Source organism: Colletes gigas, unplaced genomic scaffold (genome assembly GCF_013123115.1).
Source record: "Colletes gigas isolate AHSC1104 unplaced genomic scaffold, ASM1312311v1 Colletes_gigas_Sc00047, whole genome shotgun sequence".
NCBI lineage: Eukaryota > Metazoa > Arthropoda > Insecta > Hymenoptera > Colletidae > Colletes > Colletes gigas.
Window position 1 is genome coordinate 341091 of NW_025106676.1, and position 18181 is coordinate 359271.

Below are 18181 nucleotides of genomic sequence, written 5' to 3' on the forward strand. Positions count from 1 at the left end.
CACTTGACCGGATGGCCGTTCAGCAAAGCGTCCTTGAAATATTTTTGATGCGTGTCGATAGTAACGTGCAGAACTTGGGCAGTCTCGCCTCGTGCTGCCGTGGTTGTCGTCGCTGCTGTGGATCGTGTTGACATTCTTTGTTGATCTCGAGAGATACTCGCCTGGCATGACCGTGACATGTGCCCGCTCTGGCCACATTTGAAACACGTTGGCAACGGTCTCGGCCTCGGACAGGCACGCGCTGTATGCCCTGTTTGTTTACAGGCGAAACAAGTTAACTGCGTGCTGGAATGTGGCGATCTGTTTACATGTCGTCTTTCAAGGACCGTTGGTATCTCCTTGAAACTCAAATTTGACTGCCGTAAATCGGCCAGGAGTTCGCTCGGTCGGCTATAACGACTTAACGGGCCCAAAAAATCCCTAATTCGCGGGCTGTTCAGACCGTCGACGATCCATTCGATCGCCTCACGATCGCCCATTCCAGCTCGAGTACATTTAGCAAGCTTCTCATAAAAATATTCGATCATATCTTGGTTAGGCCTCTTCTTATAATTTTGAGCTTCCATTCTTACACTCACCATACTCTGGTCCGACGGGAAGTTTCCTCGCAAGAGCTCCTTCCATTGTGGCCACGAGCGTTGAATGCTTGGCAGGCTATCTCTCCATTTCCGGGCTACACCTGTTAATTGGGCAAGGGCATGATGTCGAATCGCTATTTCATCCCATTTATAAAGGTCGCCGTATTCCTCGATCTTTTCCATCCATTCCTCGATGGTGAGATCGTTTTTCACCGGATCGAACGTCGGCAGTACACTCGTCACATCGCGAAAATGCCTTTCCTCTTCGTCTCGTCCCTCGTTGGCCATCATTTCGAGAAAATGGTATACGTATACGCTCACTCAGCCGTATATGTCCTTTTTCCTTCAAAATTCCGCACACAACAGTATTTCGCGCTCCAACGCCTGTCTGTGCTCCAACTTAGACACCGAAAACTTGTCCACTGCACTTCGCGCTCCGAATTCCCGAACGTTCCAATAATGACTGCCCGATAAAATTTCGCCACGTGCTCGCGAATAATTCAAACTACGTGATTTAGTCAATTCGATTTAAATCAGTTCACGACTCTCACTCGCAATTTCGATTTACGTGGACCAATCCCACTTCTGATAATTGTCGAGGTGCGTTTTAACAAAATACTAAAATATTTTATTGATACAATCGACTGCCGAAGCGAGGAGAAAACAGGAAGAAGAAGAAGAAGCCCGCTCGCTCGCGGATTATTTATACACCTCGCGCACACGCTCTCTCTTTCTTTCCTTCTCTCGCGCGCGCGCACGCATTTCTATTCTAATTGCGCGAATATTCAAATCGTTGCTACATATGTATGTATAGCAAAGATGAAAGGAGAGAATCTACAGTTTCTACTGTCTTAGAACAGTTTAACAACGTGTATTAAAAATAGTTAAACTTTACACGGGTACAGTTCCGAAACTACTCATGTTTTCGGTATAATTGAGCCATCGTTGGAAGCGGTAAACCTTCCCCTTTAAAATGGTTTTTGGTTTTTGACGATCGGACTTTCCGTTTCGGAGATATCGTAATTTATGTAAATGGTAATTTTTTTAATTCGACTGTCTCTGTCTACGTCTGCGGAGTCGGAGCTCTTTGTCTTACGTGCGTGGCGCTGACCTAGCCCGCGTACCTGACTGTCGTGACCCAGTTTCGGCGTAGTATTTCCAAGAATTTACTACGCACTGTTTACTATTTTCGCGCGCGCGAGATGAATGAACTCGCGAGCACAATGAAACGTAAACAAACCCTAACTAGCCATCCGATCGACGCGAAACTAAAATCGCTATATCTCCGGAACTAATGAAGCTATCGGCTTATACGAACGCTCGTTTTAAAGAGCATTTCATCCCCTATCCGATGACCATATCAACTATTATTATATATGTTGTTTTCTATGTTTATTTTAACATTTATTTTGACTTTACATACCCAGAGAAGTTTTAGTAATTCCTATTGATCGTACGACTAGTGTACTACAAAATTTGACTATAAATTTTTTATTTAATTGAAACTGAATTTAAATAAAGGATGTTTGCGTAATTACTAGTCAGCACTTTTTCTTAACACTAGATTTACGGAAGTCGTCAATTTGACGGATGTCAGATTTCATATTTAATAATATTTTCTAACAACTTATGTTGAATTTGATTGATGCAATGACATGAATACATATTCCAGTTAAAAGAAGAATCGTATTTTAAGGTAATCGTCAACATGACAGGAATCAATAAATATATGTGCGATCAATGCCTGTAAATCTCGTGTTAAATAGTTGTTCTCTCTAGAACTAACTACGGTATAGACTTGGAACAAAATTCATTTTCAAGGGCGTTTTATCTTTTATCCGATGAAAATTAAAAAATTTTGTTAACACAACAGAGAAGGATATCTTAGGAATAAACATCAAAACACAACTTTCTATACATATAATGGAAAAATTAGAAGTACGTTGCCTCGTAAAAGAGAAAAAGAAAGTCATTTGATCGGTCATGGTAAGAATGGGTATATGTGAAGTGCCAGTAGGTCTAGCGTTAATTTTAACAGTTCGATGATACTCTTTTGCACGTATATTTCTATATCCTTTAAAAAGATGCAAAAACAAATCAAATTTTTTAGCGGTTTACTATAGAAGACACCCCGTTAACCTATCCCAATATTCGAGCACGCGATCGAAGGAAAAATAATAACGAAAAAGCACGGCGGGAACGCAACGAAAATCATCGGTGGGATCTCGTGGCCGAAAAGTGTGGCTCGTGTTTCGAAACTAGATTGTCGTTAAAGCCTCGACACCTGTCGGAGAGCCCTCGACTCGAGGGGTGCGTAACCCCTTCGCAAGGCTAATGCACTTGTCCCCGATACCTTTCCAGTCTTCCCGCCCTTATTGTGCCGCTTTCAATCCCAAATTTCATTTTCTCTTTTTTTCAGAACACACCTGCAAAGACTTCCGGTGCACCCAGAACGAGTTCTGCATCGAAACGGACCTTATTTGCGACGGGGTGAATCACTGCGGCGACGGTTCTGACGAGGCCACCTCGAACCTCTGTGCCAGTAAGTTCTAATTACCAGCGATTCATTTAGGAGTGCCCCGTACCCCCGTCTGCGACCAGACTACATTCATATTTCAAACCAAATACGCCGCGGGCAAATTGACTTTGTAATCGAATCTCACGGTGCAGCTAGAATATTGTCCAATTCGTGGGATGCATTAATATGTAAAACTTTTCGTTATTTTCATTATATTCTTTAGTCGAGCTTAATATACAGGGTTACCACATATTGTCATTATTAATGTTAAGCAAAGATGCATTTTATTTTAATTAAGCCAGTCGAAAATATAAAACCACACTTTATTTGATACCTATTTATATAGGTAAACATGTGAGTAAATATTACAGGATGCGTAAACAATGAAAAGAAATACATATACACATATGTTTAGCTAGTTAGTATATTAGCCAGATATAATACTACGAACAGTATATCCGTATGTATATTTTTAAAATGGAATCATACATTTTTTATTACATCTGTCGATGCACCTTGACATTCTTTACACAAAAGTATTATGCTAAAAAATCATCAGTTTAAGAAATATTTTAATTTTGATTTTAAGAAATCATGATTCCTTTATTAAACATTTCCGCAAAGCGTCAAACAATTTTCAAACTACCATATTTCCTACAATAGTGAGCGTATTTCATTGAAATTTATCTATGAAGCAGAGCTCATGGATACTTAGAAAAATGTATTAACGTTGTACTGATTTTATTTTTAAAAAGATTCAGTGTGACCATTTACATCACGACATTTTCTGAGTCGATAGATTATATAATATATCTGGTGTTATTTTATTACTATTATTTTTCAAGTTGAACTATTCCCAGATGTTTACATTTCATAACGTCGTTGACTAACATCGTAAACGAAACTAGAATTAAATAGGGCAAGTGTGATAGTGCTATGATGCAGAAAGTGTTATGTAACGTGTATTCAATTGATAATATTGACAATATTCACGATTCACGACAAATATTGAAATTAAAATATCTCTAAAACTAATGATTTTTTAGCGTAAATAGTTTAATACTTTTTCGTAAAGAATATCAAAATGCATCGATCGAGGCAATAAAAAATATATGATTTCATTAAAAAAAAATGTTACTACAAGAAAACTATTAATAATAATGACGTAAATCTAAATATGCGGAGACTCACGTATCTTTGAACCTTTCACCATCTTGACTATCTGTGTCAACGATTGAAAATTACTGTCGGGGTGTCACGGAATAAACTTTGTAGATATTTCATCCGCAAGGTTTATTCGTTTCTCATTTCCCTCGTGAATTATACTTCGCTCAAACGTCGAGTCACAGCAGTATCGCTGAAGCACCTGTGTTCCCCGGCTCAACTTTTTGTCCTTTTTGCGATACCATAGCATGTCGCGGCCCCTAATGATAAAAAGCAAAGTATGCCGCGCTCTATCGATCTCCCGATTCAACGAAACTGCGTGCACCGTCTCAGAGGGTGGTTTCTGTGTTGGTCTCGCGGTGGGAACACATTGTACAACGCCTCGGGGAATTAATTCTCTTCCGTTGTCAGTTTACTTGGCACCTGGCAGGAAGTTGAACTGCCATTGCTATTTTAATCGCGACGCCCGAAAGTTACTCGCGAGAAAAGGACTCCAAATTGCTGCCACCGGATCGAGAAAGTAATATTTTTTTTTTCTGTTATTTTCGATACTGTAAGTTGCACATTTCTACCTAATAATTTATTTCGTATTACGCTTTTCGGATCTATCAACTCTATTTTTATTTAGTTTTCTTCAAGACGAATTATTTTAAATAAATTGCATGTTTCTATTGCTAATGATTTATTTTGTGTTTAAGGGGTGGAAGATTAAAATGTCACTTTAAGTAAGAAATTGGTTTTATAGATTCGAGACAAACTCCTGATTCAATGTACGAGATGTATGAAGAATTTTAATCCCTGTCAAAAATCATGGTACAAAAAGTGTTTGTCTCTATAATACATTTTGCAACTGTCAACGTAACATAGCGCTTGGAAAAAATTGTGAAACGCAAGAAACCAGGAAATCGTGGCTATAATAAAAATTTGCAGCCCCCGTTTGGGCGAATTCCGAAAAAAGTTTCGTAGTTTTATTTAAAACCGATTGCAAGATACCAGTTTATTTGAATAGTCAAAAATCACACTATATCGCACTGTAATATATTTTTCTATTGTATTCCGCGACCGAGGGAAAAATAAAATCAACGAACGCATTTAGGCGAAAGAACGTTGAACAATGCATTGTCCCGGCGACGGTATGAAAAAAGGCCCGTCGTTTTTCGACTGGTCGTTAATTTTTCAATTTCGCGACGAAGGGTTCCCGCGACGCTGAACTTAATGCGCGGAGTTCGTGAAAAAAGCCTCGCGCCAGCTGACAGACGCTGAAAGACCCCGCTAACAATATTTTTCCTCGTTTGCTTTTCTGTTCCAGACTCCGAGGTGTCTACGATCCTGGGCATGCAGACGACCTGGTTCGCGGTCGCCCTAATTTTTCTGATACTGAGCGTAGCGGGCCTGGTCACGGCGGCAGTTCTCTGCTTTTGCAGACAACGCGCCGCGACCCCCAGGCTCCCTCACAACGCGCACAACGCCCAGACTCATCCTCCGGTCAGCTTCCCATGTGAGTCGCAAAAAGCACATCCGTACACCTTTAAAACGTCCATCCTTCTTGTTGTGTTGTTCACTAGTCGTTAGTCGATGTTTATTCGTTCGACCATCAGGCAGTCGGCCGCCCCCGTTCGCCCTCCTGCATTTTCTACCCACCAACAAGATTTCCCATTTTTCGCTACTGCCCCCCGGGCTATCTCTAATTACAATTTTAACTTTTCCCGTTAACAAAACAAATTTACCGTGTACGCTGCGGAGCACGATAGCACCACTGACATTTTTCAGATTTTTATTGTCGAAATGAAACATTCAAAGAAATTGTAGAACGTGAAGAAGTGTAAACAATGAACTTTCATTATGCAATCGGTCCAAATCTTCTTCTTTTTTAGGGTTTTACGTTGTATTGTACGGCGCCATTAGTGATGGATTTCTGAATGTTGTTAACTATATTTTGTCGTAGATGCTTATTTCCTTCGGGTATTTAAAAGTCTTTTCTATTCGTTTCTGATTCGATAGAGCTGTATCAGGTTTTATGTCGTATTTATTTTTTATTTGTTGCAATAGTTGCAGTAGGGTTGTTCAGACTTTTTTTTGGATCAGGTATTCGTGAGATGTTATAGTTTTTTCTTTTCGAAGTTGTGTTGAGAGATTGGCTGGTAGAAATGTATTATTAAGTTGTATGGGAACTCTTCTCATTTTGCCAATGTCACTTCCATTTTATAAAGTTGTATATTTTTGTTCTTTTAATTCGAGTCCTTATTCCATTGTTCTTTCACAATATTGTTATAATTCAGTATACATATATCTCCAATATGTTTGCTATGACTTAGCACCATTTTCATTCTAATTAAACTGTAAGTGTATTTTTCGTAATATATTTAAAATATTGTTTTAAGGGAGGAAACCACTGTGACGAATTGAAAAAGTCGAAAATTTTTTTTATCTCTTTTCAGTGCTTGGGGTTTTAAGAATGCCCCTCTAAAATATTGAAGTAAAATTCGCAAAAATGACAAAGTTACAGAAGATTTAGTAGATGAAGAACATGTAATATGCGTAACGATTGAAACTAACTGCTCTTTACTTCGGGACATTCATTTGAAACTCTTTTATTGTTTCTGCTGCGGTAAAGGTTTCATATGAATCAGTAGTATTTTGATCGAGATAACTATGTGAATTAAGAGTATTTAGTCTAGAGCGATAAGTGATGTGATTTAATACAAAACAAACATATGGGACGACCTAATAATATTGTCATTACCTTATAATTGCATTGGTGCTATAGTTCTACATCCGTAAAATACTTACGTCATTCTTATAGTTTCTCTCAAACAAATGTTATGTTCGTCCTTTTTTCATTAGTATAATTTCATTTTAGTCTGAATAATATATAAAAATCATTAATTAATACTCCGAAACTCTCGAAAATTGTGTGTTATAATCATGCTCCGCAGAGTGGGACGAAACCTGGAGAAATAGTTGTAATATCAGTTTCAGTGGTTGTTAATGTGACGCAAGATGTCAAGTTTTAGAATACAAACAATGTCACGAATATTAACGTAAAAATGATAGAATGCAGGACGGAGGACGGGGCCACGTTTAAAGCTGTTAATTTATTTTTTAACCAGTCGAATATCATTACGGTCTATTTAGCTTGTAAGTCATGCCCTCAGACGGGTCGAGCCAATGAATGAAGGATGCATCTCTGCGTTTCTAGCTCGCGAACTTCGTAAAATTCGATGTGCACTCGAGGTACACCGTGTACGTTTTACACGGAGTCGCGTATTAATTTATCAAAACGACGACTAATTAATTTTGTGCGAGATTAATTTAACCGGAACCGTAGGTTAAACTCAATGAAAGCTCGTAACGATATCGTATTCATTTTCCCTGGGGTCTGTCTATGGGCGAGATTTAAACATTTAAACATTCGTTTAGTTGAACATGCGGTATGAGAATTAAATAATATGAACGTCACGCTTACCGGAATAATGGAACTTTCGTTTTCGAAGCAATTCTAAACGATTGTTTTATTGTACCTTCGATCACTTACCATTCTTGATGCAAGTTTCGCAATCACAAGGCTACTCATTCGTCATCAAACCTTATAAATTAAAATCAATACATTTTTATATTCACAAAGTAGTCGTAAAACAAATCTATTCTTTTTCGTGACCATTCCTTGTACAAAGAAATTTAGATCAAATTAAAGAGGGGTTAAGGGGTTAACCTCGAGATAGATAGGAGCCGATTAACGATAAATTTTCAATTTCACGACCCGATCGCGTCGAAAAAGTTCATCGATTCACGCTTCTGAGAACTTCACGGTTCGTCGAACCGTGTAGATTATTAGGTAGTTTCAATTACATTTCCTTATCTCTCGTAATTGTTTATTGCCCGGTTGTGCTTCCGATGTCGTAGTTATGCTTTAGAATTTAGTGCAACGGAGAGTTGATATTACCGTGCGCAAATAGGCGCACCTGAGGCTACACTGCACAACATTTACTAATAGGTTTCCTTACGCTGCCAGTACGCGGTCGCAATTTGTGTACGTATGAGATTGGGTTTCCGCGTTCTATTTTCCCGACAATGCGATGAACTTGATTAATCGTCTCAATGCTGTGGCCATTTTGATCACTCAAGTTTCGTTCAAGACATTTATCGTTATTCTTAAAAAGATATTTAATCAAATAGAAATTGTTTCAGATTGGCTACTTATTGGTAATTTAAAGAAAGAAGCTCCTGTTGGTCTCGATTCTCAGAACCGTAAATTTCATTAAATTCGCGAATGTTAAAAAGAACGAATATATAGTCAGGGACGAAAGTAACTGGACAGATGATAAAATAGGATATCAATGAAATTTAACCAATATAGTCTTGCAATTGCATGCTTAAGCTTTATTTAATATTCATCCTTATAGTATATAGATTATTTAAATACCAATTAAAATAAATATTAACGATCGGTGTAAACCCAAATTTGATTTAAACGAAAAGTCAAACAATGACAGAGAGACAGAAGTAAGTGGACACTACCAATAACTACTAGTTAATATTTGTATTGCCACCTTTTGCCGCAATTACACCTCTAGCCGTCGCGGCATACTGTTTACAAGATTTTCTATGTAATCTTTGTCAATCGTGCCGAATGCTGATTTTAAATTATTAAAAAATTCCATTTTAACCGTTCGCTTGTCCGAAGGAAGTTTGGTATCCAAATTCTACACACCACAAATTCTCTATCGGATTCGAGTCAGGACTTTGTGTTGGCCATTCGAGTAACTTAATATCCGAATCATTAAACAATTTCATACTCTTTTTGGTAACATGTTTCGGATCATGTTGAAAAATAAATTCTTCTTTCAAATTCATTTTTATTGTTGCCTCTTCCAAACTTTCGTTGATTACGCTAATATAATTATCAGCATTCATAATACCATCAATCGGTACTAAGGTTCCAATCCCATGCCATGAAAAACAACCCCATATCATTAATGAGCCACCTTCAAATTTAACCATTGGTGTGATAAATAATTTCTTGTATGTTTCATTTTTCTTTCTCGAGACATTTTGCTTTTTCTTCAATTGTCGCATTACAAATTTTGATTCATCAGACCATACTATCTTTTTCACATATTATGACATATTAACATACTTTTTAGCAAAAATTAAACGTTTTTTCATGTTCTTTTTATTAATGTGAGGTTTACGCCATGCCCTACAAGATTTTAGTTCCACTTCGTGCAATCTTCGCTTTATTGTTTTTGTTGACACGTTTGATCCTAATGCATCTAAAATCTCCCGTGAGGAGATCGTTGGCTCTCGTCGAGAGTCTCGAACAATTCGATGGTCTTCGTGTGTGGTAGTACAACGTTTTTGTCCAGAGCGTCTTAAATCCTCTACAGTATACAGTGGCTCACGAAAGTATTCGAACGCTTACATATGCAAACTTGAATGGCCGAAATAATGTACATTAAAGCAATTTGCTGAAACAAGTAGATGCCAATAGGAAAAGGGAGTCTTAAGATTATGCCAGTAAAATTTGAAATGGATTCAACTACGTAAAGAGGAGTTATGATACATTTATTAGAAACACGCATGGTAAGCGACTCACAAAAGTATTCGAACACTGTAACATTGTTGATAGTTTTTCATTTTCCTTTGCACCGAATGTGAACATTGTTAAATGAAAATATTGGTACGTTCACTTGATGTTAGGATATCGTTTCAGTAACAGTAACGTAAAAATATGCACAATAGTATTTAAAATGAACACCAAAAAGTCTGAAACCAAAACGTGTGAAAGAGAAATAATATTACGATTGCATGAGGACGGCAAATCGTATAACGATATTACCGGGATTGTGAATAGAAGTAAGTCTACAATACATTACATCATAAAAAAGTCAAAGAATGAGGGAACACTTGCAAACAAAGCTCGATCAGGTCGACAAAAGAAATTGACTGGAAGAGAGGAGAAAGTTATCATTCGCGAATTAAAAGAGAATCCTACTATATCCGCTCCTCAACTCGCAAATATGGTAGCTGATATGTTTCATAAAGAAGTTCACCCGGAATTATGTCGACGAATCTTACGAAACAATGATTTTCATGGCAGAGTACCGCGAAAGAAGCCATATATTAATGCAGTAAATCGTAAAAAAAGATTGACTTTTGCGAAAACCTACATCAATAAAGATAATTCTTTTTGGGATATAGTCATCTTTTTGGACGAGTCAAAGTTTAATATTTTTGGCTCAGATGGTCAAAATTATGTGTGGGGAAAACCAAATACAGAATTGGAAATTCGACATTTACATCAAACAGTGAAACATGGAGGTGGATCGGTCATAGTATGGGGGTGTATGGCTGCCAGTGGCACCGGAAATTTAATATTTATTGACGGAATACTTGATAAATATAAGTATTTAAATATTTTAAAGAATAATCTTAAAGAAAGTGCCCGTAAACTAGGATTATTGGCAGATTTCCACTTCCAACAAGATAATGATCCGAAGCATACTTCTAGAATTGTAAAAGAATGGATCGTATATAACACACCACACATGTTAATTACTGCACCGCAAAGTCCAAACGTAAAATTTATGGGTAGAAATCGGAAAAAGGTTAAATAAATTTCAAATACCATCAAAGCAAACACTGAAAAATAAAATTATAGAAATATGAAACTCCATTGAGTGTAGTTTTACAAAATCATTGGTTTATAGTATGGAACGTCGGCTAAGAGACATTATAGCTGCTAAAGGTGGTCCAACAAAATATTAATATTAAATAATTTAATAATACATGTAGCGTTCAAATACTTTTGTGAGTCACTTACCATGCGTGTTTCTAATAAATGTATCATAACTCCTACTTACGTTGTTGAATCTTTTTCAAATTTTACTGGCATAATCTTAAGACTTCTATTTTCAAATTGATATCTACTTGTTTCAGCAAATTACTTTAATGTACATTATATCGGCCATTCAAGTTTGCATATGTAAGCGTTCGAATACTTTCGTGAGCCACTGTATGTACTAAATATTTTTTTCGGTGCACTCTTTGATATTTTATACTTCTGGACCATAACACGGTAACTTAACTTATTACGGCAGTCCGAAAGAATTAAATTACGGATTTGATATGAAATTTCTGCTGTTTTTGGCATTTTTATATTTTTCAAAGCTTAATCTTACTTGTACGAAGCCTGAATAAGTACTGGAAAATTTGTTCGATACCGCTGTGTGTAAACACGACCTTCGTATAATATTTGTGTACATTTCTTGTCTCGTAATAATATATCAACTGAGTGTCCATTTACTTCTGTCTCTCTGAAATTGGTTCATTTTTAAATTTAATTTTGGTTTACACCGATTGTTAATATTTATTTTAAATGTTATTTAATAAATATTATATATATATTATAAAAATAAATGTTAAATAAAGCTTGAACCTGTAATTATAATGCTACAGTAATTAAATTTCATCATCTGTCCACTTACTTTTGTCCTCAACTGCATCTGGCAAGTTAATTTAACTTTCGCGATGCGCGTAACTGATCCGTCTTGCGTTTCGGTCGATTCGAAAATTTACATTCGAGCAATCTGAATATTAACTCGCCGGTCGATCTTTAAATTTATTATTTCCTGCAAGGTACGAACGGAAATTACAGTCGTGGGAAACCTACCGTGCACCGAGTAATATATTACGGTTCACGTTTTATGGTTTCGAACAAAATAGCTAGGCGATAGGTGTCTAATAGATTTCCAACCCGACAAAGCGTTCTTTATTTCGCTACCGGTGAAATACCGTGCACAGAAAGCAAATAAAAGAACCAAAATCACGTGAAATTGATGTCACGTGCACGGTGGTATTGTGTACCCACATATATTGATGAAGCAGCGTATAACAAAAAATAGAAAACACGATAATGGTTTAACAAAACCAACGACGCGACAAGAGTGCAGAGAATTGGAACGCGAAAATTCATCGCGTAGAATATTGAATTGCTTTGTTTGAAATTTCTAAAATCATTTTAGATGCCGAATCGTTCAACAAGATTTTATTGTGTTTGTATACTGTTATATTAACGCAGTAAGTTAATTATTTTCCTTACAATGCTTCGTCTCGTTTGGCAAAGAAATTTCTATTTCAATATCGACACGTCGCACAGTAGTTCATTTTCCTGAATACGTGGACAAAATTCATATCTTTATTAGTTATACGTTATTTATTACAAATAGGTTAATATCAGGGGTTGTTTGACCCCTAGAATATGATTTTGGCGTCATTTTTTAAATAGGAAAACAACCCTTGTAGAACCATCCCTGTAGAGGGTATTTCATCTTAAAGATACACAGTTTTCTCAATTGATTTAGAATTCAATAGATAGTGTATTATTATCAATAAATGTTACAGATTTCACGTGATTTTAATATCAGGAAATCGTAAAGGACCTCTTCTCTTTTCTAAATCTTTTTCAAAATATCTTTAATGACTTACAACATTTTGTGTAAGCCGCCACTTCATTAGATTATACATTTAAGAATGTAGAATCAAAACAGACTTTTAAAGAAGTTGAAAATTTTAATTTCATTCGGATTTTGGTGGTAACACCAGTTGCTTGAATGTTTGTATTAGAATGATTTTAAGAAATGAACAATGTAAGATTTTGATGTTAAATATTGTATTTCTAATTATAATCACAATCGCAAGCATTATAAATACAAGCCAATTTGAAAAAAAAAAAAAACATAAAACATTTATCTATTCATCAATTTCATCGGACGAAGAGTCTTACATTGCAACGTAACAATTATTCACTATTATTTATCTCTAAATTTATGATACACTTCATTAGTAATTTCATTAGTAAGGTCTAAGATTCATTTAACAGAAAGAATCAGTGCTTGATCTCGATTGATAACAAACTTTTTGCCTCAAGGTGTACAAAAAATATGTATTTCAATTTTCCTGGCTGGTAAAAGCTATAAGAGTGTTCTAATTTTAAGTAAATTATAGCTTATACGATACTTTATTATAATATATAATACTTGCTTTGATAGACAAACATGGTAATTTGTACATCAGCTTCAAAATTACTTCCTAAATCATGATGACCCATTTTGAATTGGAATATCTTCAAAATGGTTGTCACTAAAACATTAAAATTAGCAGTAAAATATGCACAGATACCTTATCTGTTAATAGCATTAATTTGATTTCATGAATTACAAACGTTTTCTTCTTAATTTTGTTCACGTTTTCGGGAAATGAATCACTGTGCGTCGTGCAAATAACGTATCATCCAGTGAAACGCATAAAAGTAATTTTGATCGTAGATCACGCGTAGAGAATGCTGGACTTTCATTGAATTTAACTCGATAACCGATACAGGCTTTCAATTGTAAACACGTGGGGACTTAAAGATTGCTAGGCCGATCCATTTAAACTCTTCGAGCGATTGTAATAATAATAATCTGTGAAACAATATTCGAACATTACGCAAATCGCGATACCGTATTATGTCGCTGCGTCGGATAATTTTCCATCTGGATCGGGAACGTGGACATTTCCGTCGCGCATTATGAAACGTTCGATAGAACAATCGGCGTTTCGCGTATTTCCTAGACTATTTCAATCCTTGTAATTTTCCTCGTCAAAATCATCGTTTCACTTTCGAGCCCCATCGTTGCTTTCCGTGATATTCAATTTACCAGCAACGTTTTTAAAATCCCAATATTTACTGTTTCACTGTTCAAAATTAGAATTTATCTCTTAATAAACATTTTTAATATCGTACTTGAACAATGTTTCGAGTTTATAATCATTAACGTAACAATAATGCCATGTTCGAACCTGACTTAATCATGTTCTTAAAATTCATTACTTTTCAAAACGTATTCATAAAGGCTTTCTTATCGAGTTGCTCAATAAAACATTTCCATTTGCAAATTTATAAAAATTCCGCTCGTAAGTTTCAACTGCTTCAAACGTATCATACACGACTGTAAAATTATATTTTGAAAGCTGATCGTTAAATTAATGTTAATTGTTACTCGAATAGAGACTGCCTGATGGGTGAAAGATGTTTCTGCATCCGCTAAGCTTTCGCATATTTACTTTCTGTTAAAAGTTTCATGCAAAAGAAATATCCGTTTTGAAACGATATTATTTTTTAGCCTTTCGTCGTTGAACAAGCGTAGAAAAGTTTTACGCAGGGGAATAAAAAACATTTAAACGTGCAATACAGTTTTTGTTAAATTGCAAAGTGTCCAACGATATTTGCGATACGATCTATTTATTATTGAATTGAATCTCCGGAACTCTGCTGTTTTAGTTCTTTTTAAAAAATTTAAATAGTATTCACTATTGCTTAATAGCCACCTCTTGCTATTTTTACAAATCATATAATTTAAATGTGTCATATTTAGTTTTTCAACGACTTGAAAATTGTTTGCAAAGGGTATAGCCGAATAAGGGGGTCAAATGTGCCCCCAAACCGAATTGAACGAACGTGGGTTATTCGATAGCTTACCAAAAAACACCCAAGTGCCAATTTTTAACTTGAAATCTCGACCGTGGGGGTAGTAATGGGGTGAAAACGAAAATCATGTTTTTGTGCAATTTCTCTTGACATATTGAGTAAAAAAATTCAGAGATATTTCAGATACCGGGGCACATATTTTGGGAGATTTTCAGATTTTCTGATTGAAGAACCAGGTAGTAAAAAATAAAAAACCGCAAAAAATGTCGATGACGTATTGAAGGAGGTCCGGAACTACTTTTATACTTTTACAGTAAACAGGTATTGCTATTATTATTATTCTCAATTTTTTTTAGATTTTTCATTTTGGTGCGCCGCAGTGAAAAAAAATAAAAACCGATTTTTTCCTCATTTTCTGCGTATTAGAGTAACTTACACGTTGAATTTTTATGCATTCTTCAATATATGAGTGTTTTGTAGATTGTTTAATGTTTCTACACTAAGCAGAATTACATAACAATTGAAACAAATAAAATAAAACCAACCATTGAACGCATATATCTTAAAAAATCAACGATATTAAAGTGTCCGACTGCAGAATCGCTGGAAGTTTTTTTACCGTAGGTTTGAGTCTCTCTTCTGGACTTAGTATTTTTTTTTCTTCATTATTTTTTTCTCAAATTCTAACTATATAACAATGCTTTATATTTATTTATAAATGTTTCAAAAGCATTTTACAAATATTTTAATCTGAAATATCTATAAATATAATTTTGGAGCGTTTTTTGCGTCTTTATTTTTTTTCGTCAACCACGATTATTATTTAACATCTCTTACACTGAAATTAATGTGAAATATTAGTTTTCAAATCTCTTACCTTTGACTATTGTGAATAGATCAGAGCAGAAGATTGTATATTGGCTTACTATTACTTCTTCTCCCCCTTCGATCAAGTAGATCTGTCCTTTTTTTTCTCTTACTTTGATAAATATGAATGTTTGCTACGGCAGTATTTGTTGTTTTGAATGTTTTTATGTGCTTGGCCGTTGTACAAACATTGCTGCGTAACCTGTTCATAGTATGTGTATAAAGTTTATACTTATACAGGGTGTTCGGCCACCTCTAGCAAAAATTTTAATGAGCGATAGTAGAGGCCAAAATAAGACGAAAATCAAGAATACTAATTTGTTGATGGAAGCTTCGTTAAAAAGTTATTAACAATTAAATTCAAAAATTTCAAATCGTTCTGGAAAAATTATTTTCGGTTGCGGGGGTCAACTACAATCATTTTTGGTGAGTACACATACCTCCGAAATCCTATCTACTTTCGAGAAAAAAAATCGAGTAGGTGCTGAAATTTTTCGGCGAAAAAAAATTTTTCAAATCGTTCTAAAAAAATTATTTTCGGTTGCGAGGATCAATTACAATCATTTTTTAACATTACACATACCTCCGAAATTGTACGCACTTTCGAGAAAAAAATTCCTTACTGAAAATCCAATTAGGTGTCTAAATTTTTCAACGGAGAAAAAAAATTGCAAATCGTTGTGGAAAAATTATTTTCGGTTGTGGGGGTCAATTACAATCAGTTTTTGTCATTAGACATACCCACGAAATCCTGCCCACTTTCGAGAAAAAAAATAGAGAAGGTGTGAAATTATTCGAGAAAATTAAAAAATTGCAAATCGTTGTGGAAAAATTATTTTCGGTTGTAGGGTTCAATTACAGACATTTTTGGTGAATAGACATACCCCCGAAATCTTGCGCATTTTCGAGAAAAAAATTCAGTAAGGGCGGCACTTTAAACGTTAATAACTTTTTAACGAAGCTTCCATCAACAAATTAGTATTCTTGATTTTCGTCTTATTTTGGACTCTACTATCGCTCATTAAAATTTTTGCTAGAGGTGGCCGAACACCCTGTATAATGGTATCAAAATATTAGGTCAGAATAAGATTAAAACAATCTTCAAAAGAAAAAGAGAAATAATATATAAACAGTCTTTACATTAAATAAAAATTTCTAGCAATTTATTATAACACATTGAGTTACTAAACAATTATCGAATGACTTGAAACTCGAAAAACAGTGTTCTTAATTTTCTTCGTCTTCGTAACTTACGCGTACGAGCCAACAAAATTTAATAACCACTAATTAGAATAAACAATAAGCGGATTTGAAATCACAAAATCGAAGCCACATTAATCATACGTCGCCATTGAAGGATGTGACACGTGTGATTTCATGTACTTGGCTGAATTTTCTCGCGAAAACAGTAAATGCTGCGTATCAGCGTCCCGTAAAAGTAAATATATTTCAGTAAATAGCGTCCGGGGGTCATTTTCAAAATTTACGACGCATCAACTGACCGATCATTGCATTTTAAGCCAGCAGCAATTAATAAAACATCGACGTGCGTCGCGATGCTTATTGCGCCGTGTTAAATATAACGTATGATCGGCCGCGGTTCATTTTTCGCGGTGATACGCGATTATTCGAAAATGTACGAGCACGAAATCGTCGAAGCAAATATTAATCGATGATTCATGGGAGTGTACAGGCGACATTAATTCGAAGATCCAAATTCTTTCATGAATAATGACGATAAGCTATCGAGTGGCTGACATTAATATCGTTCTGATATTATTAACAGTTTGCTACGATAACATTTTAGCAGTTAAACACTTCTGAAACTTTGAGTTCGAGTTTAATAACTGGGCTGAATTATAACTTCGCTTCTTAATAGACTTAACCTTAAGCAACGCCAACATCGCATACAAATGCAAATGTATTACCACCCCAGACCTGTACGACAGTGACCACTACCCGATTTTATTAAAAATACAACTAGATCGAACAGTCAACTACCTACAACCAGCCCCCAGATGGAAATTTGAACTGGCCAACTGGAGCAAATATAGTAGATTCATTGAGCTTAACACCCCCTCTCTAGATAATAATGCCATAACAAACTCTTATGATATTGAACAAATAATAAAAGAATTTATCCAGATCATCATCGATGCTGCTGACCAATCCATCCCAAAAACAAAACCTCGACCCGGAAAAAAGCGCTGCACTGTACCTTGGTGGAACGAGGAATGTGAAACTGCAATAAAAAACTACAAACACGCCTTCAACAGATACAAAAAACAAAAGACAATCGTTAATCTTACACAATTCAAAAAACTTAGAGCTAGTGCAAGGAAGACCATCAAAACGAATAAGAAACAATCCTGGATAAATTTCTTATCTACAATAAATAACTCTACCCCCACCAAGGTAATGTGGAATAAAATAAAAGCAATTCAAGGCGCCCACTCAAGAAAGAATATCACAGCCTTAACTACGCCAGAAAAAACCATAACCAACGACCAGAAAGAAATAGCAAACTTACTAGTTAAATCATTTGCAAAAAACTCTGGTGATAAAAACTACGATAGCAACTTC

The 18181-nt window shown here is 35.5% G+C and overlaps 1 protein-coding gene across 1 annotated transcript in view; it reads left to right on the plus strand.

Annotated features, from left to right (window-relative positions):
- Positions 1-18181, plus strand: part of LOC122403232 — a 317776-nt gene that overhangs the window by 258284 nt on the left and 41311 nt on the right. Inside the window, exons 4-5 of the mRNA XM_043406617.1 lie at positions 2998-3120; positions 5570-5758. Of these exons, the coding sequence (XP_043262552.1) occupies positions 2998-3120; positions 5570-5758 (312 nt within the window). The remainder of the gene's footprint in view (positions 1-2997; positions 3121-5569; positions 5759-18181) is intronic.